Source organism: Bufo gargarizans, chromosome 4 (assembly GCF_014858855.1).
Source record: "Bufo gargarizans isolate SCDJY-AF-19 chromosome 4, ASM1485885v1, whole genome shotgun sequence".
NCBI lineage: Eukaryota > Metazoa > Chordata > Amphibia > Anura > Bufonidae > Bufo > Bufo gargarizans.
The window spans coordinates 214608819-214636673 of record NC_058083.1 but is presented as its reverse complement, the minus strand read 5'-3'; the positions used below and the strand labels follow the sequence as shown (position 1 = coordinate 214636673).

The 27855-nt window shown below is 46.1% G+C and overlaps 1 protein-coding gene across 2 annotated transcripts in view; it reads left to right on the top strand.

Annotated features, from left to right (window-relative positions):
• The window catches only part of LOC122936025 (cytochrome P450 2J5-like), a 357425-nt gene that overhangs the window by 178847 nt on the left and 150723 nt on the right, over window positions 1–27855 (top strand). For both annotated transcript variants that reach the window (XM_044292019.1, XM_044292018.1), the window contains one exon: window positions 12854–13014. In XM_044292019.1, the coding sequence (XP_044147954.1) occupies window positions 12854–13014 (161 nt within the window). The remainder of the gene's footprint in view (window positions 1–12853; window positions 13015–27855) is intronic.

Sequence of the window (27855 nt, the reverse complement as noted above, 5' to 3'; positions counted from 1 at the left end):
ATACAAACATGAATTCAAATAGTCAGAGAACAGCAGTATGGCCGCCACATCACCAGACCATACAAACAGCAAGTCATCGATGTAGCGACCATACAACTGAAGGTGACCTGAAAAAGGGTGGGTGTCGATGAGGAGAAAGTGTCCCTCCCACCATTTCATAAAAATGTTAGCTATGGAGGAAGCCAACCACCATGACCATGTATTCCTGCAATTCATCAGAATAATCACTGAACCTTTTTAGAAACCATTGCAATGACAATAGTGCCAAGTTATGTGGTATATTGGTATAAAGAGCCACAACATCTGCAGTGATCCATACATAGTTGTCCTTCCACTCAAAGGAGGAGAAGGCCTGTAGGACAGACCTAGTGTCTTGCAAAAAAAACAAAATGAGTGGAATCAATGGCTGTAAGAGTGTGTCAATCCACTCAGACACTCATTCAGAGAAAGAGCCTATCCCTGCCACTATGGGTCTTAAAGGGGGAGGACAAATTTCCTTATGGACCTTTGGGAGTGCATGGAAAATAGATATAACAGGATTCTGTATATATATATATATATATATATATATATATATAGTCCATTTCTTTTTTGCTTAGAAAGCCCAGATCAAAACCCATAGTGAGCATTTTTTCCATCTCTGTCTGAAAAGGGAGGAGAGGGTTGCTACTCAGACGTCCATAGACTTTGGTGTCATTAAGCATATCTAATATTTGTAATTTATATACACCAATGTCCAGAATACCAACCGCTCCTCCCTTGTCAGCCTCTTTGATGATGATGTCATCCCTGTCTTTTAGATCACGCAGCGCTTTCTGTTCATTGCGTGGTAAATTATGCTGCTTTAGGAGCTGGCTGCCCTGTTTTTTGCATTTTACTTTGTCATGGAGAAGAACTAAATCTTTCTCCACCAGCTCCTGATAGCGATCTAGGGCAAGAGATCTGGATTGTATAGGGTAAAAATCCCTGTTAGAGGTTTTAAAGGTATGAGTCAAACCCTGGTCATCTTGCCTCATTCGCATTCCCTGTAAGGTGTTGCAATGAACTAACTCTGTGAATGTCATGCCACTAGAGACTGACATTGGAGTATCAAGAATAGGTAAATCATTAGGCTCTTGAGAAGAGTCCTCCATAGCATGAACAAAACACAGATTACCCTCATTTGACACAGGAGAGTCCGGAGAAATATCAGAAAAATGCTTCTTAAGCGATTGTATCTAGATTGTTTCATCTAGATAAATAGGTGCATTAAAATTGCTCCGCTTTATTTATATGTCACCATGCTGTTGCAATAACGGCAATGCTTTTGCTTGATCACCATAGTCCCCATCTTTCTGTTTCTGTTTCCCAGTTCTATCTCACTGGCATTTTCCTCCTTCCTATGTTATCCCTATTGTTTCTAGGAGGAGGTGGGACTTATCATTGCCATCCTTGCGATACCACGGGTTATCGAGTATAGCTCCTCCCCATCTTGGTCCTCATTGGCTGCACCCTGGTACCCCTGCCTCCGGGGGTGTGTCCGATTCCCCTACTTATACCGGTGGTGCGCGCAGCAGCTTCACATCCGCCATAGTGTCGGATGGGCTGTCACACAACACCAGTGTGGCAGCGTCTGTTGCTATTACCCCACCACAAGTTCGTTACTTTAGCTTCTGATGAAACACGTCGAGCTCTTCTAGACGCGGCATATGGGAGTTTGTAGTGGGGATAGGTGGTTTTGTTTGTTTGAGAGCCATTCTGGGCTGGATCATTAGTACTCATTGACTTATACCCTGGATAATGGAATATATGGTCAGTCCCTGAGAGCTGGTCATAATCCAACAAATGTGACTTACTGGCCATTAGGCTTCTCATACATATACAGTTTTTTTTACACAACCTACCTATTTCTTTTTGTATATCCACACTAATAATCAGATCGGAGCTGACATTGTCAGTCCTAGTCGGTCATCAGACAACACTGTTTGTTTGTTGGTGCTGTTTTTTCCTTATTATTGTTAGTTGTGAATTGTGAGACCTTTTTCTCATTTTTTTTATTGCAATGAATAAAGTTTATTTATTTTAGCGCCTCTACCCCATCTGTAATACTAAAAGGAGGTTCTCCCTCTGGAGTCAGTAAATGGAGTGGTTAAAAATAGGTAATTCCCTTTTCACTCCATGTGCCCTAACCCTAATACTAAGCCTAATACTAACACTAAGACTAACCCCTGACCCTAATATTAACCATAACCATAATAGTAACTGTAACGGATCTCCTAGCACCCCCACTGGGAACCTCTGTTGATGATTGCTCTTACTGCTTCCTGAGGGCTCCAAGCACTCCACTCGACACCGTAAGCACTGCTGACCCCACAAACCGCCGTAGCTTGGTTGGCATCTTGTTGTCTTCTACCCACCCTGGACCTACGACAAGGTTTACAGGTTCCAGTGGGTGACCCTCTCTTCTTTTAGAGAGCGATGCAGGAACAAGCTCTCACAGCTCTGGAGAGTATAATGATTATAGCAATCCCCAGAGTGTAGTTCTCCAATCCCCCAAACATGAGCCCAGACTTCATGAAGGGTAGAACAGGACACTTTAATGGGCCAACATGTCAGCCTTTTATGCAGGTCTTCTAGCAAGGGACACTCCCATGGGGGACCTTGTGGAAGACAGAGAGTTTCTTACATAAACCAATCACATACAGTTACAGGCACACACATGTGATACAATTAATTAACACAATGGGATAACGTAATCACTCACAGGCAGACAACACACACCTGTGATACAATTAACCAACACAATGGGATAACGTAATCACTCACAGGCAGAAACTACCCATTTTTCCCTTTGTAGAATAATGAGCCGGGGGGAGGGGTCTCCATTCTGGGTCCATAGTCCGTAGGAAGGAGGCTAGCCAAGTGTACACCTAGCCTTTCTGCTGCTTGAGGCGAAATGTAAATTGGTGCCCCCCACATGTTGTATATTTCCAGTGTCCATGCCAGAAAGTCCACAGCAAAAGCTCTATATGTTCCAGAATTTTGCTAAAGATCTGAAAGTTAAATCTGTGGTAAGTTTGGGAAAAGCTCCATGGCAAAGACTAACATGTAACATTCAGACAAAAACCCCTTTCACTTAAAGGGGTTGTCTCATCTTGCTGTTACTAAAGTAAGATGGGATGAAATGGCAACCACCTGGTGGCCAGGAAACAGCAGAGTGAACCAGGGCTCAGCTGTTTTAGTGGGAGTCACTTAAACAGCAGAGTACTGGCCAGCTCGGCTGTTTCCTGGCCATCTGGTGGTAGCGCTTAGTTCTTTCTCATCTTAGAGATGAGACAACCCCTTTAAGGACCCCACACATATTAGTGTTTTGTCTATAATTATAATGTGTATGGTGAGTTGGGGGGAGAGAAGGATCAGGTGAAATGAATATTTTCGCACAATCCTTTTGCTCTCCTAGGAAATAAGCTGCTGCTAGAAGTGCTTGGTAGAGGCATTGTATGCCCTCCCTATTAAATACACATACATGTTCGGCAGAGCCATACAGTACTTGTATCTGCATGGGGGAGCGGGGAGGGAGCCAGGAGATAGTTGCTGGCTGACAGTTATTAATTGTGAATGGATAACTATTAGACTCTTCCAGTAATTAATCTATGACAGATAACGTCATGATGGGTTCAACATCCCTGTTTACTCTCAAACGATAATAAACGTTTCTGGCCATGTTATTATGATGCAGGTGCTGGTCGAATTACAACACAGTTATCAGATACAATACAGTTACTGTATATGTGTTTTGTAACAAGCAGTGTTAATCACCTATCCATGACTGGAAACACACAATCAAGGCTCCTGTTGACTGACCGCAAACAGAGGTCTTGAAACTTGAGAGGCATCTGTGTTTTGTGGATCCGTAGACGTGTGCATGAGGCTGAAACCAGCAGGCATGTCTCATTCATCAATTTATATGCCAGTTTTTTGCATACAAAATTACTTAAATCTACACTACCAAGGGAGCTGATCGATTTTTTGCACATCCTGCTGAAGAAAGTGCCAAAGTTATGTAGAGGCCTGCGCCTCCACATAACTTTGCCTCTTCCTCCAGCAGCACAGACACCATGACGGGGGTATTGGTTATATGCCGCTTGCCCCTTCCATTATTACACTTAACCAATGGCCACCAATACATCCTGCCCCCTTGTAACCTATTTACCCACGTAAACCCCAAATAAAACTTTGACAACCGAATGGAATGTATTGGCCACAGCAGCCGTTTATTAACATAAAATACATAAATACATAAATAACCATAACTTCACCATAACAACCTAACGGGGGAGGTCCTTGGAGCCCCAAAACCCCAAGCTGCCGAAAAGGGATGAGCCACTTTGCTTCCAGCCGTTACCCCCAGCTCGGAAGCACCACAGAATGGCCCCCTCGATCCACCACAACAGCTCGCCCATCATGGGAGTCCAGCCCCAACCGTGGAGCCCTCCTAATGTCCTCAAGTTCCAATGTACCCAACTTCAAGGACCCCCCACCGCCACCAACTCACAGATTTGACACCTCAACTCTGTGTTCCTCCACACCCTCAAGGCGATCTCAATTCCCTCCTGCAATGCCAAACACATGTCAAGCCCCACTGCATTCAAATGCACCCCATCTGACCTCCAAAAGGCTCCAACACCACTCTTCAACTCCCTATGTCTGACCACCACACCATAAAATGCCCTATGGCCCGAATAACTTTTATCCGCACCTTATTTACAGCCTCCACTGACCGAGCCTCTCTCCAAACCTGCCTCGGGACTATGTCCAACCATATGGTCACCAAACCAGGGAATAACAACCACAGACGTTGTCACGAACTATGGATCCGATCGCTCCGGATCCCACAGCTGTGACGTAGTGGTCTGTGACGGAGTCTGCGCACACACAGAGACCTCACGTGACCGGGGTATTACCATCTGGCTAACACCCCCCACTACACTTCGGTAACTGCCACCACGTGGGTTCCCGGTCCACGAGCCGACTATCCGGGTCATTCACTATCACACAGATCAGTGGATGAACCGGATATCACTTACTGACCAACCGCAGTCAATCACCCCCAGCTACAATTCCTAAATGCAATTTAACTAACTACCTGGTAACATCTCTTCAAAGGCAAGGTACGTTGTTCAGCAGCTTAGAATATGGAAGACTTGGCCATTTAGATTTTATAATCTTTAATAAGAGGTAAAAAGCAGTGCATACAAGTCTAATGAAAATGACTATAAATCTACAGAATATCAATAACAATATAAATAATCACGACAGTTCAAATGAATACGAAAAAAGATGAAAGAATACTTAGTTTCTCTGGAGGGTTTCAGATGGTCGTTCATATGTCCTTTTTGAATCCTTGCAAACCCCGTTCAGTATGTATCAGGGGAGACCCTCAAAGTTCTTCTGATACAGGGATATGCCGTCAATGTCCAATTAAGTATCTGGTGATGTTCCATGGGTCTCTCTCCTCTGTCCTTGTGAACGGATTTTTATGAACTCTCCCATGGGCAGGAGACTTACTCCTGTCAGCCAATGGCAGCAGAGTGACTGTAAAGCCTAGGGATTGGCCTCCAAGTGTTTTATGACCCCATCAAAGTTCAGTTCCTACAATGAGGATTATACTTAAGCCTGTATCTCCCTGATACATCTGCATATTTTTATACAGAATACATATTTGCGATCCTTATTTATTTACATACAGAATGAGACCACACACGGTAATGCTGGGACCTGTAGTTCTTCTACCACCCATAGGTCAGCTACAGAATCACATCCTCTGGTCATATTTGATACCCAATTAACCATAATACTCTGTAGAGCCTGGATCTGGTGTCAGAAAGGGCATAAGTTGATTCATAAATTAAATATGAAAGTGGACTGGTTTTATGCCCAGAGCTAATTAAGGGCTATTAGCTCTCCTCAAACCAGACCTGGAAATTAATGACGTCACGCTCCAGCCAGGCTTGACAGCGAGCTGATCTTTATCTTATAGGACAGGATGAGCTGGGCCTGGTATAGCCTTTATGACCTTTTATAGCCGGCCTCACAGAGTAGTGGTAATTAAAGTGTCCATCTATATCATACTGGCTGGTGGTGACCCCGGCTTCAGGAAGATGAGAGTTCACAGTTTTTTACATATGCCAGAAGCATACAAGATGGCTACCCAGAGGAATTATGTGTAACATATCTAATTTAATAACTCTCACTAGCTCCCTGATAGGCCGTGCCGCCAAATTGTTTCCGCCCGCATGGACCACCAACACTTCAGGTGCCCTATCCATCTTTACAAAACGGTGCACCTCCGGCAGCACCCCCTTCCAAACCATGCCCCTATGCCCTATCCATCTTACCAAAACTGATCCCGGTCGAAACCCAGCTGCTGATCGTCCTGCCAAACTGCTGTCCGTTCGGCCCCCCAAAAGACATATGAATCTCCTAATATCCACACCACGGCGGGTGCTGCACCTGAAACGATAAAAGCAAGAACAACATTGCATGTAATAAATAGAACGTACCCACCAGCCCCCGCCGTCAGTCACATAGACCATTTATAAGCGATTCAAGCGCACATAGGATCTAACACGCGTCGAATCCCAATGCCCTATCCTCTTAATGACCTCCTCCCCCAAACCCAACCGTGCCGCTTCGGTCGCCGCCCCAATCCTGAAAGAGTGGCTCGAATACCCCTCACGATCCAATCCCAACCTGTTCAAACAATTCGAGAATACCGCCGTTAACTGGAAATGGGACATCTGCGTGTTTCAACAACTGAGATATCCCCACCCCAACCCTCGCCCCGTACTCTTGAAGACAATGGACCGGACACATATCACATTCCGCAATTCCAAACAAAACCACTCTGTGCCCCGTGCCTTCTACATCAGTCTTCGAACGACGTATAACAAACTCCACCCTGTCCAGAAACAAATCTACATCATCTCTCATCAACCCCCCCCATCCTCCTTGTTGACGGACACACCAGCTCACCCAAACAAACTGCCCCAAAAAACGCCAAGGAAAAGGCCAATTTAAATAACCGGACCTCCCCCGCCGAACTACACACTCCCCTTAACTGATCCTCTAACTGTAAAAGTAAAGCAAACGACACCGGCCTCCTTTTATCTTCCCAAGTCCGCAACCTACACCAACCCTTTAATGCCTGGGCTACCATGAACGACTTGGTGAAATCGATCTTAACTTAAAACCAAACGCCAACCCCGCCATATAACCATTCATCTTACTCACCGACCAGCCCTCCTCCCTACAATGGCCCAAGAACGTCAACAAAGAAAATTCTAACTCCGCCATCCCCCCGCCCATATCACCACACCTAGCTTCCCAGCAATGCCACGCTTTCAAATACATAGCCCACGTACCGGGCACCAACGATGCTTGAATGAGCCCCATTACAGTTCCTCCAACAGGTCCCACAGGCATGCCGGACACTGCAATCCCACCACTTCTGCCTCCGGGGCCAGCCTCCTGAAACGATCCCACTGTGAATGAGAGAGCGTCAGCAACACAGTTCCACATGCACCGCCACCACCCAGGCATTGAGCGACAAACACTCCAACACCAACCGTTGAAGGAGCCGTACCAATAGCGGCGACGAAGCCGACAAACCGTTTATCGCCTGACAGGGCCATAGCTAAAGGCTCATGGGCCCTGGTGCAGGAGTTTAACTGCAGGAGTCCTGCTTTGTGGCCAGGGGCAGGGAAGTACATTGCCTTCCTGCTGCCTGAGGCAAAAATTTAAGCTGCACCCCCCACCATGCCAAATTATTGACCTAACACCTTTCCTCCAGCCAGAAGTGTAACTTGACCAGCATGCACCTTTTATAAAACAGGTGTCTTCTCATGTTGTACAAGGGTCTTTGGGGCCCCTTAGGCTCCTGGGCCCGGTAGCGACTGCTACCTGTGCAGCCCCTATATCTACGCCGCTGTCGCCTGAACTACCCCCAAGTTATCGCAGTGGAATCGTATTTTCTGATCCCGAAAACTGTCACCCCACAGAAAAAACACTAACACTATTGGAAAGAGCTCCAACAGAGCCAAATTCTTCACCCAGCCTCGCTCAATCCACGCAAACGGCCAACATCCAGCGCAACATTGACCCCCACAAAATGCCCCAAAACCAGCACCTCCCACTGCATCAGTAAGCAGTTCAAAATCAAATGAGTCTATAACCTCCCCCATGAATAGCGAGCGTCCGTTATACTTCTGTAAGAAAGAGCTCCACACCAGTAAGTCCGCTTGCAATTCCTTCCCCAACCGAATATAATGGTGCAAGACTACCACACCCGCACCAGAAGGACGTAGTGAAAAATCCCGGTCTTTAATTCTGTCACCACAATACAGGTACATCAGCAACAGTGACACTGGAACCCACTTATCCCCACGATCTACGCATTTCGAACAGTGTTGTTCTTAGTCTACGTTGTGTATCTACCTTCGGACTGGCTTGAGTCCGCCCCGTGCACCGTCACACAGGATCGGAAGGTGAGCTGGCTACAATCTTTTCTACTATATACCACACCCGCAGTTGCCCCAGCCAAACGCCTGCTGAGCACTCTCCCCATGGGCATAATCCTGCACACAAAATTAAGTTTCCCAAGTAACGACTGAATCTCATAACTGCAGCTTCTTCGCCCATAAAGCCCTCGCCAGCTCCCTTTTCAAATCTACCAATTTTTCCTCCGACAATCTACACTCCATTCTCACAGAATCAATCACTATCCCTAAAAAACTCAATTCCGTTACTGGACCCACAGTCTTTTCTTTTGCCAGCGGAACCCCAAACAGCTCAAAAAGCGAATGCAACTGTCACAACCAGACATCTGAGAAGCTCTGACAGATGCCTTTCAGAACCTCCTCCTTGAGCTTTCTTTGTTTTGGTTTTCAGTTCCTCATCTCGTTAGCCTCTCTCAGCTGTCTTGTAGTTGGACTGATTGCATCCCTTTAAATTCCTCCCCATAATGCATTAGTGTGCGGTTTATACAACTTCCTGGAGTGTGTGTGCATGCTGATCCTATTTCCCAGTCTTCTACAAGATAAGTTCTGTTTGCTGGATCCCAGGTGACCCTGACTCCCTCCGTGTCTAGTGTAGGGAGCCGGTGGTCGTGTCCCCTCACTATTGTAGGGTGTTCAGGTGTTAGATAGTCGAGGTACGAGGATATGCGATCATCCACCATTGGGGTGTTCGCATAGGCTGAGCAGTCAGGGAGAGTGCCAGGTCTTATACAGGGGTCTCCCTTTTGTTCCTTAGCTTTGGATCCAGTGAGTCATACATTCATTTTGCATTGTCTTGTTGCCTGTACACCTTTCCGTGACAGCAACGTTTCTAACAACACTGCACACACCCGCGACCCCCGGGGGGGGGGGGGGCCTATACACAAAAAATCATCCAGATAATGAATCTGATATTTACAACCTGACGAGTCCACCACTGCCCATTCCAAAAAGGAACTGAACGTTTCGAAATAGGCACACAAAAGGGAACACCCCATAGGCAAGCAACGATCAACAACAAAAAAAACATCCCAAAAACACCCCAACAAATGGTGACAATCCGGATGCACTGGCAGTAACCTAAACGCTGCTTCAATATCCGTTTTTTTGCTAGCAATGCACCCCTCCCATAATGCTTCACCCAGGTAACCGCCGCATCAAAGGAAGTATACACCACCGAACACAGTGTTGGGTCTTTACCATCATTGACTGACGATCCCTTAGGAAATGACAGGTAGTGAATAAGGCGAAACTTGTTTGCCTCTTTCTTGGTGACTACCCCCAGCGGAGACACCCGTAAATCAGAGAAAGGCAGCTCCCAAAATGGGCCCGCCATCCGCCCCAGTGACACCTCCTTGTTTAGCTACTTTGCCACCACATTCAGATGCTTCCTTGCCGACCGCAAGTTTCTTCTTAGCAACACCACCCCCCCCGGCACGAACGGAATCCTAAAACCAACAAGAAAACCCTTACGAATCAAAGCCTCCGCTTCTCTATTGGGGTATCTAGTGAGATACGACTCCATCCTTCCCAGCCGCACTAGCGTCTCCCCCTTTGCTATTAGAAACGCCCCCTTTTTGTCTACCACCCTTAAAGCATCTCACCGCTCCATGATTTCCCCCGCATCTGGAGCACTCGCGCTTAAACTTACATTTAAACCTGAATCGACAAACTCCTTCATTAAATACAAAAAACAAGCCTTTTGCGGATGCTGTCGCCAGGGTTGTTGCACCCCCACTACCCACCTCCCCTTGAAAGGGCTGCCCCGACTGAACAGGTGCCGTCACTTTCAGCCACAAGGCGATGTCCTTGTGGTCCCACCGTATTTCCGGACGCACCGCCTTCCTCTGCCAGAATTGCTCGTCATACCGCAGCCAAGCAACTCCTTCGTATGTCCGATATGCCTCGCCGATAACGTCCAGATAACAAAACAGGGCCAAACAATTCTCTGGCGCCTTTTCCCCAATAACGCTTGCTAATATCGCGAATGCCTGCAACCAGTTGGCAAACGTCAGCGGTATTAACCGAAACCTGCGTTTCTCTTCCTCCTCTTTCTTCTCATCCTCCTTACATGTCCTATCCACGTTAAATCTTTCAAGGGGAAGCAGAGAAAAAAAATCTCCACATACTCCCCCCTCCATATCCGCTCCTTAACCTCGGATTATAAATGAGCCCCCAAAGGCCCCTCAAAACAAACATACACCTCTCCTTTGGCCTTATCATCTAACCGCGCACTATCCTCTTCCGCTTCGTCCCCTGCACCAACACCCCCGTGCCCGGTAACCCCTGCCTGTGCTCCCCTCCTGACCTTGATGCTTCCGGCGCTCCCGCCAAACCCCACGCCTGCAGTGGGGACCCCCCCAATCCCCAGCTGGCCACCAACCCCACCAAGCCCCCCAAAAGCTGACCCAAACCTCTACTTCAATCCAACTGGGGCCCCCCAGGTACCTACACCCTGTACCAATTGAGCTAACGGTCCCCAAGAAATCTCACCTGGCTGCCTGGGTGCTGTGTTCCCACCAGCCGCGACTCCTGAATCCAGACTATCTCTCCTCTGGGATGCACCGATGGATCTAGTAGATGCGGGATCCTCACACAATCCCCTGGAATTGCTGGATACAGGGACACCGTGATCCAAATCCTCCATGACCGCAACCCGATGGACGGAACTTCTGACTTCACTCTGCCCCTGGCAGAGCCTGGACTGGAGACACAGTCGCCCTCCTCAGTGGCAGGATCACTACTGTTGCAACATCTTCTTTCCCTCTGTCCTCTGGCCATACTCAGACCAGGGACGCAATGGTTAACTGCCTTGGGGGCGGGGCTTCACAAGGGGTCGAGCTTCCCTCTTTATTCTGCTCCGGGAGCCTGCTACCTGTGACCTCCGGACTGGCAGCAGCTCCGTACCTGGAAGTGATCCTCCCACGCCAGGGAGGCAGCCTCGCTGCCTGGAGTTAAGGAGACCCGCACCGCTCCTGGTCCCGATCCCTCGCCGCTTCCGCTTGTAGAAGGTGATGGCCAGGCCTGGCCACCCCTAGGGCTCCGCCTACCAATTGGATTCCTTCCACGACGAGGCCTGGTGGAGTGAGCTGGCCCTGTTGGCACCCGGCGTGAAGGGTCCTGGGGAGGTCTCCGGATGCGGCGCTGAGCCGGGGGGGGGAGATGAAGGGCTTTAGCGGCCTCGCTCATCGCGGCCGAATAGCTAGTGGCTGAGGCAGAACAGGAGCCTTAGCCGTCCCCGCAACAGCATCTGAACATGATCCTGGACCAAAGTTGAGCTCCGCACTTCCGCTGGTGCCCGCAACTCTCTGATCGCTGCTTCAAGTTGCTTCATCAAACTGAGGTAATGTCAGCTTCTCTCTCTCACCAAAATGGCTACTGTCTTCCCCCTTCCTCCTGTATTTAACCCCATTCACTCCTCTCCCTTACTTAAACTACCCAATCCCACTATCCCAGTGTGCCCTAACCAATCCAATTTTTCCCCACCCACCAACCCACCAATCCTATACTTTCAGGGGCTCCCTAAACCAAACCCCCCGTCATGTGGTCCTTCCCTCAAGGGCTCTGCCCCCTTCCTCAGTCCAGCCATTACTTTAAGACAGCTATAGCAGGTGGGATAGGATTCAGGTTCCACACCATGGGTCCAGCCACTCTCAAGAGGTCTGTTAAAAAAGTTTAGTCTTGGATAACCCTCTGTAGGGACAACTAGTTCTGCGCTGCTAGCTGGCCTCTTTGTAATTTTTCACCCACTGGGTCTTGGTAAAAGATCTTATGTGGAATTAATTCCTAATCTCCTACTGCTTAGCAACAATAACAATTTTCTGTCTCGAGAAAAACCCTTTAATCGGCTCTGCACAACAGCTCCACCAGTGCCTAAGGAAGAACCACCATGCTATTCACAACCAGACACAACAAATTATGCAGTTTGTTAATCCAGCCCAGACAGTCTGTTCTGAAAACAGAGCACCAGAGAACTTACGCAACATATCAAACAGTAAAGCCTTAGACTATATTCATGATAAACTGTAAGGTGGGTATACCACCACCCACTTAAAAGTATACAGAGTGCTGTGTTTTTATACAAGACGTTATACAGTTGATCCTTGGTTAATCAATGGTGCTCTTTGAAGCTTCATCGTTTATGTTGATGGACCTTATATTGGAATTAGTTCAACAATATAAAATTAAAGACACAATCTATGCTTAAAACTGCCCATTTTTTTTTCCTTTGCTTTTTTTGTTATCTTATGCTGTAATTTACAGTACAGGTATGTCATTTACTCTTTACCATTTCATGTATTTTTAAATTAATCTTACAGGACGTGCAATCGACCCTAAACAATGCATAATTAATGCTGTCAGTAATGTGACGTATGCTGTACTCTTCGGCCATACCTTCTCATTGAAAGATGAAATCTTTTGTTCCATTGTTGATGCTAGCAGTGTGGTTACTAATTTCTTTGGAACTCCCTGGGGTCAGGTAAGTAAGGTGTACGTTATGTTAGCTGTGTCATTCAAGAGCAGTCTATTAAGAATATGGGGGTGGGGGATTTATTATTCAATTTGTGCCATAATTCTGGTTGATAACATTCTGGCACACATCTCAAAAATTCTGCAAAAACAGTCACAGTTATACTAGTTAAAATGTCTTGCCAATAGAGGTTTTCTGGGGTGATCTTTAAAATCTTGAGATGATATCGCTATTCATCATTCCTTTATTGCTGCATGTGATGTGCAAACTTCTTTTCTGGAATTGTCAATCCAAAATCCCTATATAAAGGAAATAGTGAAGCACCGCAATCATGTTAAAAAGGGCATATGATTAAAAAAAAAACACTTCCAGGAATAGAGAACTACCCAACAACAAAGAACCGTTTGTTAATGATCGACTAACTATTGCAAACTGACCAATCTCGGCTCTTCAGTGTGAATTGACTTAAAGCAGTATTTGTTTTTTGTGTTTTTGTAATTTTATGCCACTCTTGTGAATTTTGAGAAATAGGTGGGAGATTGGGTATGGTAAGCTATGCTGATTAGGTGCAAGCCAGATTTATCAACTGCCATTTATTTTTTTATAAAATCACTCCAGTAGGGGGTGATTAACCTGAGTAACCTCTCTAAAATGTTATGTTTAAAGATGCATCAAATTTATCAAACAATGTTGTTATGGATTGTGGAAGCTGATCAGAAACCGCTATTATCTGGTTCAACATGTGAGCGCCTGGGACTGCTGCAGTTCGCGATTCCTGCTGAGCTGCACTATGTTGATAATCAGCCAGCGAAATCTCTGACGAGGCCACTGATAAAACAGCAAATTCTTCATGCCTACAGTGATGTATTTAAGGGCCCGGTAGTATCTGTTCCAGGGGAGGTGCGCTTTGAACTTGAACCTGCTATTCAACCAGTTCAATGTGCCCCACGGAATGTACCAATAGCTATTAAGCCACAGGTCAAAGCACAACTGGACAAGTATGAAGATGAGGGACATTTAACCTGAGTATCAGAACCCACGGATTGGATAAGCAACATGGTTGTTATCAGAAAGCCTGAAAAGATCAGAATCTGTATCAATCTCAAGTTCCTGAATATGGCCCTGAAGCGATCACACGACCTAATGCCTACGCTCAAGGACATTCTGCACAAACTTCCAAAAGCGTGTATTTTCACACTAATCGATGCAAGAGATGCTTTTTTACAGTGCAAACTAGATGAAAAAAGCTGTTACATGACCACTTTCTGGACTCCTTGGGGCAGAAAGAGATGGATTAAACTTCCATTTGGGGTTTCTGTGGCACCAGAGGTCTACCAGCATAAACAACATGAACTATTGAGTGGGCTTCATGGAATTGAGACAACAGCTGATGACATTCTTATAGTTGGTTGTGGTAACACTGATGAAGAAGCTGAGCAGGACCATGACGAAAAGTAAATAGCGCTACTAGATCATTTCAGACAGGTGATGCTGAGGCTTAGCATGAAGAAATTGCAGTTCAAGGTGCAAGAAGTCCATTTCCATGGGCATATACTGTCTTCACAAGGCTTAAAAGCTGACCCGGACAAGATTAAAGCCATTGTGGACATGCCAAAACCTGCAGATGCCAAAGCAGTACACAGATTTATTGGCTTTGTTACATATCTAGCAAAATTTCTGCCAAATTTATCTGAAGTGTGTGAGCCATTAAGACGACTTGTGTACAGAGATGCGGTTTGGCACTGGCTTCCCAAACATGACCAGGTTTGGTATAACAGGGACACGTGTGCCCATTGACTGTGTGGAATGTACAGAAGTGGGGCCACAGACCAATGGTACTGGCAGTCCTGAGCAAGGTAGTACATCTACCAGCAGCCACACGCAGGAGGTGATAGGAGCCCAGTAACTACCGAGAGGGCTAATAGACTCTATCTACAAGGACCAGTCGTCACCCGTAGTGGCAGATGTTCAAAACCACCTATGAGACTTAGGCTACTTTCACACTAGCGTTCGATCGGATCCGTTCTGAACGGATCCGATCATAATAATGCAGACGGAGGCTCCGTTCAGAACGGATCCGTCTGCATTATATTGGCAAAAAAAAGCTAAGTGTGAAATTAGCCTGAGCGGATCCGTGCAGACTTTTACATTGAAAGTCAATAGGGGACGGATCCGCTTGAAGATTGAGCCATATTGTGGCATCTTCAAACGGATCCGTCCCCATTGACTTACACTGTACAAGTCTGGACGGATCCGCACGCCTCCGCACGGCCAGGCGTGTCCGCCTGCTGAGCGGAGCGGAGGCTGAATGCCGCCAGACTGATGCAGTCTGAGCGGATCTGCATCCATTCGGACTGCATCAGGGCTGGACGGAAGCGTTCGGGTCCGCTCGTGAGCCCCTTCAAACGGAGCTCACGAGCGGACAGCCGAACGCTAGTGTGAAACTAGCCTTAACCTATAGAGTATCAAATGCGTTATTGTTAATCTCTCTTCAAAACTTGTAATGTTCGTTTATTAACACTAAAAAAGGGGAGAGATGTTATGGATGTTATGTTGGTGCACCACTTCCCGTTTCCTGTTTTCCGTTTGTGGCAGTTGCTCCTGTCTTTATGTTACGTTACCAACATGGCTCCTGTGAAGTAATCCCGCGTGCTGTGTTTATTTACATCACATAAAACAAATGTCTACCCTTTTATAAGCTTTTTGTTTGTAATTGACTGCTTTGAAGAGATACAGTTGTTATGAAAATATCAACAATGGATAAAAGTCTACAAAAAATAAAATCAACTAAATGTTAAAAAAAATCCTTAGCCTAAGAACAGATCAGGATTTAGTTGTGGATTCTCATTCATATGCTGCCTAAAATATCTCCAATGTTTAATGAAAGTGGCACATATTTTAAAATATCCTACATTTCTTATTCCTATGAATTTAGCACTGGTGGGCAATGGGTAATGCAACTCCCGCCTCCTGTGTTCAATCTGTGATCCCTGCATCTCCCACCTGCAATAAACTAAGTTTTAGACAGCTGCTCCACCTACTGTATCAGTGGTGAGTAACTGAGAGAAGAGGTGGAAGAACTGTATGTCTCTGATTCCAGGAGATGGTGCGGTGGATGAGCCACTGTCAGTGCTAAGCTGTTTTATGCCAACAGGGCTGGCTGGTCTCTCATTTCAGGAGCAGGGTGGGGGAGCCATGCTGTGAATAAACAGCTTCTTTGGGGATGAGCAAGCAGGATGAATTCTACTCTGCGGACTGGATTCCTGAAGTTGACTGCTACTGCTAGTTATCTCTAAACTAATTGCGTTAAGCAAACGTCTTCAATGGCTGTTCAATGGCTTTGTTTCAAGATAACACGATGCGTTAAGAAATTTTAGGGTTTGTGTGTTAACCCTGCTACATCCAAAGGACATGTGTTGCTAGAGATTGAAATTGTGCCATAATTTTTGTTAAGGTCTGGTACAGGTACTGTGTAGATAAGTCTGATTTCTGTAGTATATAAAATATATTACAAGGTATTATATGAGATGAGCTGCAAAAGTATATAACGGTGAATAAATGAATCACTGATAACCGGTATGGATTCATGTGAAGCCAATTGTTCCTAACCTACATGCTTGGTTTCTGTGAGGAGGTAAGTGCAAATCTGGATGTCGGTCATGCAGCATATGTGATATACAGATAGCAGAAGAAAAAAGCACCGCGGCACTCACCACTGGTCACAAAGTTGCTGTTTGCAGTTTTATTTTTCAGATACACATCGTGGACGCAGACAGGACACAGGTGAATGTCTGCGTCCACGATGTGTATCTGAAAAATAAAACTGCAAACAGCAACTTTGTGACCAGTGGGGAGTGCCGCGGTGCTTTTTTCTTCTGCTATCATCATAACTACTATACCACCGACAGAGCACCACCGTGAAGGTTCGGGATCCAAGTGTTTTATGTGCTCCAGTGACTGCATGGGTGCATGTAGCAGTGCCGGTTGCGTTCTTTTCTCTCACTCCCTGTGATATGTGATATACAGTATATCACAAAAGTGAGTATACCCATCACATTTTTGTAAATATTTTATCATATCTTTTCATGGGACAACACTGAAGATATGACAGTTTAATACAATGTAAAGTAGTCAGTGTACAGCTTGTATAAATTTGGTGTGCCCTCAAAATAACTCAAAGCCATTAATGTCTAAACTTCTGGCAACAAAAGTGAGTACACCCCTAAGTGAAAATGGCCAAATTGTGCCCAATAAGCCATTTTCCCTCCCCAGTGTTATGTGATTCGTTAGTGTTACAAGGTCTGAGGTGTGAATGGGGAGCTGGTGTTACATTCCGTGTTATCGCTCTCACACTCTCTCATACTGGTCACTGGAAGTTCAACATGGCACCTCATGGCAAAGAACTCTCTGAGGATCTGAAAAAAAGAATTCTCGCTCCACATAAAGATGGCCTAGTCTATGTAAAGATATGATAAAATGTGAGGAATGTACTCACTTTTGTGAGATACCTTATCTGGATTTTACAAAAGCATTTGTACACTGCTACACAAGAGCCTTGTGCTAATGCTACACATGCAGTGGCTAGGGGATAATATTCACAGTGGATAAAGAACTGGTTATAGGACAGAAAACAAAGTCATTGTAAATGGTTCATACTCGGAATGGGCTAAAGTCAGCAGTGGAGTACCACAAGGACCTGTGCTAGGCTCAATTCTCTCAATTCTCTAATCTCTTCATCAATGATCTTGTAGCGGGGATTACGGCTACTTTCATACTCGCGTTCAGAACGGATCCTTTGTATTATCTTTAACATAGCGAAGACGTCTTGAACACGATTGAAAGTCAATGGATGACAGATCCGTTTTCTATTGTGCCAGATTGTGTCATAGAAAACGGATCCATCCTCATTGACTTATATTGTGTGTCAGAACGGATCCGTTTGGCTTAGTTTCGTCAGACAGACACCGCAGCGTTTTGGTGTCCGCCTCCAAAGTTGAATGGAGACGGAACGAAGGCAAACTGATGCATTCTGAGCGGATCCTTTTTCATTCAGAATGCATTAGGGCAAAACTGATCCATTTTGGACCGCTTGTGAGAGTCCTAAACGGATCTCACAAACGGGAAGCCAAAACGCCAGTGTGAAAGTAGCCTAAGAGTAAAGTGTCAGTTTTTGCTGATGACATAAAACTGTGTAGGATACTTAAAACCCAGATGGATTGTCAAATATTACAGAAAGATGTAGATAAGCTGGCAGCACGGGCAAAAACATGGTAGATAAACTTTAACATTGATATATGTAAAGTAATGTACCTTGGCCACAGTAATCGTATGGCTACATACACATTCGATGGAATAAAACTGGGGACAATACGAAGGGTATTCTAGTTTAAAGAAAGATAAGCAACAGTACTGAATGTCAGGCAGCAGCTGCAAAAGCAGTGTATAAAAATAGAGATAAAAGCCTGCATTTAAAAAACGTAATATTACCCCTTTATAAACCCCTCATAAAGCCACATCTTGAATATGGAATTCAGCTTCAACATCCATATACTATAAATGATATATGAGAACTAGAAAGCGTTCAGGTGGGCTTTCTTTTTCATTTGGCAAGGAGGATGCCTGCAGGAGATGAGGCTGGGGTCTGGGTCTGGGTCTGGTTTTCGGCTACTACTTGGTGCTTTCGTTGATTTGTGATTTTGGCATTGGAGGCCCACTGTGGCAAGAGAATGGTTACTTGGCGGGGTGAAAATTTGAAATGAAACAGGCTATTTGTTTTTCCATTTTTATATTTTTGGTACTTATTATTCACACTAAAGAAAAAGAAGCCTTCCGAGGCGGGCATCTAGAATATTAAATGGGATGGAAGGCTCCCTTATATTAAGAGGCTAAACAAATTTGGCTTGTACAACTTGGAAAAAAGATGCCTTAGAAGGTATCTCATTACATGTATAAATACAAGTGTGGTCGGTACAAAGAACTGGGGCATGATTTATCAATTTCAAAGACTTTGCAAAGGACCATTGGACGTTCAGTACATGCAGAAGAAAGGCAATCCAGACATCAATACAAGAGGAGATTCTTTACATTTAGAGTGGTCAGACTGTGGAATGTCCTACCCCAAAAGGAAGTGATGACAAATAGTATGTCAGCATTTAACCACTTTCAGGCAGGGCTAATATACCCCCATACCTGACCCTCGTTTTGCAAATACACTCCTGATCAAAAGTTTAAGACCACTTGAAAAATGGCAAAAAAATCATATTTAGCATGGCTGGATCTTAACAAGGTTCCAAGTAGAGCTTAAACATGCAACAAGAAGAAATGGGAGTGAGACAAAACATTTTTTGAGCATTCAATTTAATGAAAAAAACGAATAAACTGAAACAGACTGTTTTTCAGCTGATCAAAAGTTTAGGACCACACCTCCCAAAAAAATACTAAACCCCCCCCAAACCAGAAATCCAACTTCCAAACATGAACTCAGTAATGAGTAGCTCCGCCGTTTTTGTTTATCACTTCCAAAATTCATTTCGGCATGCTTGATGCAAGCGTTTCCATGAGGTGAGTGGGGACATTTCTCCAAGTGGTGAAGACGGCCGCACGAAGGCCATCTACTGTCTGGAACTGTTGTCCATTTTTGTAAACTTCCCTTGCCATCCATCCCCAAAGGTTCTCAATTGGATTTAGATCAGGGGAACACGCAGGAGGGGCCAAAAGAGTGATGTTATTCTCCTGAAAGAAGTCCCTTGTCCTGCGGGCATTGTGTACTGTAGCGTTGTCCTGTTGAAAAACCCAGTCGTTACCACACAAACGCGGGCCCTCAGTCATGAGGAATGCTCTTTGCAACATCTGGACATAGCCAGCGGCCGTTTGACGCCCCTGCACTTCCTGAAGCTCCATTGTTCCACTGAAGGAAAAAGCACCCCAGACCATTATGGTGCCCCCTCCAATGTGGTGCGTAGAAAACATCTCAGGTGGGATCTACTTGTCATGTCAATAATGTTGGAAACCATCAGGACCATCAAGGTAAAAAAAATTCTCATCCGAGAATAAAACTTTCTTCCACCTTTTGAATGTCCTATGTTTGGTGCTCTCTTGCAAAGTCCAAACGAGCAGTTCTGTGGCGTTCAAGGAGACAAGGTCTTTGAAGACGTTTTTTGTTTTTGAATCCCTTCAGTCTCAGATGCCGTCTGATGGTTATGGGGCTGCAGTCAGCACCATGAAGGGCCTTAATTTGGGTCGAGGATCGTCCAGTGTCTTGACGGACAGCCAATCGGATCCTCCGGCTCAGTGCTGATGAAATTTCTTTGGGTCTTCCACTTGACTTATTTTGTTCCATAACCTTACTGCGTCCCACCTCAGCAGCGATGGCGCGCTGTGAGAGACCCTGCTTATGCAGTTCAACAACCCGACCACGTTCAAAAAGGGAGAGTTTTTTTGCCTTTGCCATCACGTGTGACTACTTGACAGAAAAGTAAAATGAATCCACATCTTTGCACAGATTTGGCCTTTTAAAGGAATGTGGTCCTAAACTTTGGATCAGCTTGTTTTAGTGACTCATTGTACTTGAAGTTAGTGGTAAATATGGGTCAATATATTTTACCTTTATTTATTTTAAAAAAAATCCAAAATGTACCAAATTTTTGGCAAAATTAGTAATTTTCAAAAATTTTATTTCTCTGCTATTTACAGTGATACCTCACACAATAATTAATAATTTATATTCACCATATGTCTACTTTTTTGCTGGAATCATATATTTTTTTTTTTGAATGTTAAAAAGCTTAGGCTACTTTTGCATCTGCGTTTTTGCTGGATCTGTCATGGATCAGCAAAAATGCTTCCGTCAAGATAATACAACTGTCTGCATCCATTATGAACAGATCCGGTTGTATTATCTCTAAACTAGCCATGCGGATCCGTTTCTATATCCATTGTAAGACAATGGGGGACGAATCCGTTTTCTTTTGTGTCCATCTCCATTGACTTACATTGTGAGTAGAGATGAGCGAATCGAAGTTGACGAAGTGGAATTCGATCCAAATTTCATGAAAAATTTGATTTGCACCAAATCCAAATTTCCTCACGCTTCGTGGTAACAAATTGCATTTTTTCCTAAAATGACTGCTGCACATGTTAGGACATGGAGCAAGGAACTCTGGGAATGAGGGATCACCCACAATGCCACGCATGCAGGCAATCAGCAGCCAGACAGCCCTATAAATAGCCTCAGCCATCTTGGATCCAGCCATTTTCTAGTGTACTTAGTGCAGGGAGAGACGTCAGTAGGATCTAGGGACAGTGGTAGAAAAGACTGTAAAACTTTTATTTGGCTGTATAGAAGTTCAGGGAAAGGACAGGGAGGAATCATTCCACAGTATTGAAGCAGAATAGGGTTCAATAGGGAAGGTTACAGCCTGGGCAATAGGAACAATCTTAACAAACATTATATCTTCTAAAGCCCTATTTGCCATGTATTATTGGCACAAAAAAAGTATTTGCCGCAAACTCCTCTCTATTACATCTATTGCTCTCTGGCTCTGCTGTGCTAACAGGCAGGCTATGGAACTCAGTTTCTTCTTTATGCTGTACTTCGTTTTCTGTGGTCTAGTCTGTCTCTAGCTTTGTCCAGGGAACACTTTACTCCTGGTCTCTGAGGCTTCCTGCTTTTGCCTCCTTGTCCAGCTGAGCTGAAGGTGCTCAAGCTGGCCCAGACAGGGCTCGTCCAGCAGGGACGGGCTTCTGCTTCCTTCCCCAAGCAGGGGGTACTCTGAACTCACTTCTAAAACTAAACTTCTCCCTCCCTTCAGCAAGTGGGAAGTACGCCCACCACACCACAGAGGGGGGTTTAGAGAGGAAAGGAAGGTTCCACTCTAGGTACCTGTAGCTCTGCCATTTATGCTGCCAACTGCTGATAAACCAGTCACATTACATGAGAAAATCAACAGTTTCAATAAAATAAATATGCACAGTGTGACGGTCCTGCAATAAATACATATGATGACATTAGTTTAACCATAGGAGATATTAGCAAGGCGCAAAAGTGGTAACGGCACTTTGGGGCGTTACACATCACCCAGTGGCATGCACCCGATTTCAAGCAGTCAAGGCTCCACCACCTCAGCCGAAGGGAGCTGTCTGTCCTTCCCATCATCTGCTGGTCCTGATGCTTCTGCTCCTCCTACTCATCAGTCATTCCGGCAGCAATCAATCAACAAAGCGATTGCCAAGAGACAACTGTATACGTGCCCTCATCCAATGGTGCAGAAGCTGAATGTGCCCCTGGCCAAGTTGCTGGTGCTGCAGTCCCTCCCTTTCCAAACGGTGGACTCTGCACCTTTCAGAGAACTGATGGCTTGTGAAGAGTCGCAAGCTGTCATTTCTTTGCCAAAAAGGCAGTACCAGCCCTGCACACGTATGTAAAACAGAAGGTGGGCCAGTCGTTGAGCCTGTCAGTGACTTCCAAAGTGTGTACTGAAGCTACGGTCAGAGACAATACATGTCCTTTACAGCCCACTGGGTGAATGTGGTTCCTGCACAGTCAACCAGCAACTTGGCCAGGTGATGGTGCTTCCGCCTCCACGTTCTCACACCGTTGGTCCTGCGACAATGTCCGCTTCTGCCTCCTCATCCTCCACTGTGTCCTCAGTCTCCACTGCAGGGACAATTCACAGTGCCCTCCAGCATACCACATGTGCAGGGCACGGCGGTGTCACACTGTTCTGAACCTTGTTTGCCTGGGCGAACGGCGTCACACAGGGGAGGAACTGCTCCGTGTCCTCCATCAAGAAATCGAATCCTGGCTTTCTTCACGACAACTCAAAATTAGAACCATGGTGACCGACAACCGGAAGAACATGGAGTCGGTGCTGCATCAAGGAGGGCTATGCCATACTCCCTGCATAGCACACGTTTTCAATCTTGTTGTGAAGCGGTTACTGAAGTCTTCTACCCATCTGCAATACATCCTAAAAATGGCCAGGAAACTTTGCATGCACTTCAGCCACTTGTACACCGCAAAGAACACCCTTCTTGAGCTGCAGCGGCAGAACAGCCTCCCCCAACATAGGCTGATATGCAACGTTTCTACCCATTGGAATTCCACCCTCCATATGTTGGACCGACTATACAAACAGAGAAAGGCCATAAACGATTTCTTGATGATGCAAGCGGACAGAAGTACTCCCCTCTGTAACTTCGATGTCAGTCAGTGGCAGCTCATGCGTGACAGCTGCCATTTGCTCAGGCCCTTTGAGGAGGCCACGTTATTTGTCAGTCGCCAGGACTACGGGATGAACAATGTCATTCCACTGCTTCATGTCCTGAAACAGATGCTGGTAAATCTGGCTGGTCAGGGGATTGGAGACGTGGGGCCTATATCTCATGGCCACTTTTATCAAAAGTTAGCCCTCTTATTATTATACAGTAATCCCTCAATATTCAATAGCCTGATGATAAAATATATTCATATTACAATTGTCTTTCCTGTGTCACTGTATGTTGAAACTTAAATAAACACATACTCAGAACTAATTAATCAACATTTGTCTGGTAAAACACCTTTATTGGTTGTCTAGTAGCTCCTCTGCAGTACTACATGTTCTGTACTGCCTATGTCTGTGCCAGGGTGAGCTGCTCCTTTGGATGTCAGGTGTGGCCAGTTCCATTTTATTTTTCTGATACATGTGTAATGCTTAGAGATAGGGACTGACAGGGACATTGAGCTCTGACCTGGAACCCAGCCCCCTTTCCCTACCTACTTGCAGTTTAAACCCTAGATAGCAAGATCGCAACTGGTTGGCAGTTCCTATGCTATTAAGGTGCAGAAACAGACAAACACCAAGAGGCAAAAACAACTCAAAGGGATAGTCGTATGAAAATGGGTCAGAACCAGGCGGACAAAACAGTACAAAATCGAGAGACAGAGAGTAGTGAAAACACAAGCCAAGATCAAGTACCAGACAGAGAGTGGTCAGACTGTTGGTATTCAGGGAAGTAAGGGGTTAGGATAAAACATACCTTCAGGCCCACCCCATTATTAACTTATCCTACAACAAAGGACACAGACATCGTTCAACTTTAAAACTCTCTCTTGAATGCCAGACAAAAATATATCGAGACCGATTTCCGTCAAGTGCACTCCATCCGGTCTCATCAACTGTTGTCTCCCTCCAATTGACGGTGACGAACCGTTACACCACCTCGAGATCGCACAAAGCGTGAAATGCGTGCATTCAACGTTTTCCGGCACCTCTCAAGTGCCTCACCATCCCGAGCCCCATGCCAGACCACTCGGGGAACCACCTCCGACCACACGATGACCAATTCCCTAAAGAAGGCCGGGAACCTCTCCAGATCAGAGCGCATGAGCGCCATTAATTCCGTAAGTCGAAGGGCACATAAATCGTTTCCGCCCGCATGAATCACCAGTATTACCGGACCAGCTGACCGGAGACCTAAATCAACCACCTCAGGTAACAGCTGTGACCACCGAAGGCCCCTTATTCCTTTCCAAAAAACCTCTACTTCCCTGAATCCCAGGCTCCGACCTCCAGGCCTCCGCTCTGCTCTCTGTGCAGCCCAGAATATATAAGAGTGGCCCAACAACCACACCACCGGACGACCAGCACCGAAAAGACAAAAAAAAAAACATAACCCCAATACGTACTGTAAACATCGAACCCCTTTTTTTTTTTTTTTTTTACATAAACAATTAGACCAATAGATCCGGACGAACATACCACGCAAAGGAAGCAGAACGCCACCTACCAATACGCATCACTTCAGATTCAGCTAGGCCCGCCCTAGCCGCTTCAGTAGCTGCCCCTATACGAAAAGAATGAGTACCAAACTCACTAGGAACAACCCCCGCCTGCCTCAAGCAGTTGCGCAAAACTGAAGAAAACTGAAATTTCGTAAATGGGGACCCATCCGCATGCGCAAGAAAATTCACTCCCCCCTTCCTGACGGCCATATACTCCCCAACCAACCTAACTGGGCAAGCTAATCCCGGAACTGGCAATATCGGCAGCCACGCCCCAGTCCCCAACTGATCAGTTTTTGACTTCTTTATATGTACTCTGAGAGCATTATTCGCCAGCACAACATCCGATTGTAACAAACCCCCAGCCTTAACACTCGATGGAGCAACCAGCTCACCCACCCTCAGGGCCGCAAAAAAAAGGCTAAGCAAAAACTAGCCGCCACCATAGCCCCCTCAAAGTCAGATGAACAAACCGTCCCACAACATTCAATCATCTTGCAAAGCGAAAGAAACAGGTCGTCTATTATCCCTCACCACATATTCCCCTTGCCATCCTTTCATAGCCTGTCTCACTACAAAAACCTTCGTCACATCCGTCCAACCACATAATTTGAAGTAGAAAGCCACCCCCGATAAACGACGCCGCGCAACAGGGGCAGAGACCCCCATAGACCTCATTCTCAACAGCCACTCAACAGTCACCTCCAAGCGTATATCATCCCTTTCAGCGACATTTCTTACCCCACACACCGCTAACCAGTCAGCCCAGGCCTTACCATGCACCTGCCACGTCGCTGGTGACACTGACGCACTCACGAGTGACATCAGCTGTTGGCCACTACTTGCCACAGGAACTGAGGGCATTCCAGCCCATCCGATACCGCCTCCGGATGCAACTCCCGAAACACCTGCCAATTAAAGTGAGAAAGAGCATCAGTGATCCGATTGTCGACCCCAGGAACATGCCGGGCCCTGAAGTAGATCTTCCGCTCCAAACAACGAAGGACCAAATGTCGCAGCAACGCCAACACCGGGAGGGAGGAAGAAGACAAACAATTAATACATTGAACAGTATTTAAATTATCCGACCAAAAACAAACATGCCGGTTCGCTAAACGACCTCCCCAAATCTCCACCGCCACCACTATAGGGAACAGTTCCAACAGAGTAAGATTCCTAACAAGGCCCGACGCCCGCCACTCTTCCGGCCAGGAAGACGCGCACCACTCCTTACCCAGTATCGTCCCAAAACCACAAGAGCCAGCCGCATCAGACCACAATTCCAACTCTGAGTTCGAAACCATTTCGGTAATAAAACAAGTATGTCCATTATAAGAACCCAGAAAGGAACTCCACACCCTCAAGTCAGCCTTTAATGACTTCGTGAGCCGAATGCGATGCCGAGGGGACCGGCTCCCCCTCGTGGCCAAAGATAGGCGCCGCGAAAAAACCCGACCCATAGGCATGACCCGACACGCAAAGCAAAGCAAACCCAGGAGGGACTGGAGTTGACGTAAGGTCACCTTTTTCACCACCAAAAAACCATCAATCAAGCCCGACAGGTTACTTAATTTGTCCGACGGAAGACGAAACACCATGGCGACCGAATCAATCTCAATCCCTAAAAAGGAAAGACAAGTCACAGGACCCTCCGTCTTTTGTGCCGAAATAGGGACTCCAAAGCGTGCCATTACCTCCAAGAATGTGGCCAGCAGGAATCGACAGCTGTCACCCTCTTGCGCACCCACAAAAAGGAAGTCGTCAAGGTAGTGAATCACTGACGACAACCCAGACTCGACCCGAACAACCCATTCCAAAAAAGAGCTGAACATCTCGAAATAATGGCACGAAATGGAGCACCCCATAGGCAAACACATGTCATAGTAGAAAAGGCCCTTGAAGCAACCGCCAAGCAAATGAAAACAGTCAGGGTGGATGGGCAGAAGCCTGAACGCGGATTCAATATCCGATTTCGCCATACGGGCACCCTGCCCCGCTGTTCTCACCAACGCCACCACCCTATCAATCGAAACATATGTCACAGAAGCTTCTTCATGAAGGATAGCATCATTCACGGACATACCCCGGGGATGAGACAAATGATGTATGAGGCGAAATTTTCCCTGTTCTTTTTTGGGAACCACGACCCACGGTGAAACCCTCAAATTAGAAAAAGGTGGTGCAATAAAAGGCCCCGCCATCCTACCCGCAGTCACTTCCTTCCACAACTTATCCTCTAAAACTTTCGGATTTTCTCTGACCGACTTAAGATTATCAGAGTAAACCGGGGACCTATTAAGAATAAATGGTATGAAGAAACCCTCGGAAAAACCATTATGAAGGGTCACCGCAGCCTCCCTATTGGGATACCTGTCTAGCCACGGCGCCATCTCTACTACGCTGACTGGCGTCCTTTTGTTCAAAAGCCGGAGGGTTTCTTCCGGGCCTAACCTGGGACTTGGTACATCTACCGGCTGCGTGAGGGCCCCCGCAAGCTGAGCATTCATGCTTATATTTGCACAAACCGGCACACTTGCAAAAACCTTCATTGAACAACCAGCACGCACCTGGTCGATCTAACAGCCACTGATCCTTGGGCTGTGGAGGCCCCAGAACCAGCGGCCACCCCTGGAAAGGAAGGGGGTCGCTGCGACACCATCAGTCGAAGCCATACATCTGTGGCCTTGACCCCCCATCCCAGCACCGGCTGAAGCGCCAAATGTCTCCTAAACTCCTCATCATACCTCCACCACGCACTGCCCCCGTGAGCCTTATAAGCACTATATATAGTGTCCAAATATATGGACAATTCAGCACAACGCTCAGGATGATGCTGACCCATAACGCAACCTAAGACTGCGAACGCTTGCAACCAATTGTTCATAGTCCTGGACACTTTCATCCTCCTATCGTACGGCTTATCTAAAAAATGTTTTTCTTTATCCACCGTGTGTTGATCCACCGATATCAGGGACCTAATGTCCACATATTGGTTGGACCAAATTTTTTCCCTCACTGCCTCCTCTAAATGCGAACCCAGGGGACTAACCCCGCAGAAAAAGGAATCCTTGTACACACCCGCAAAC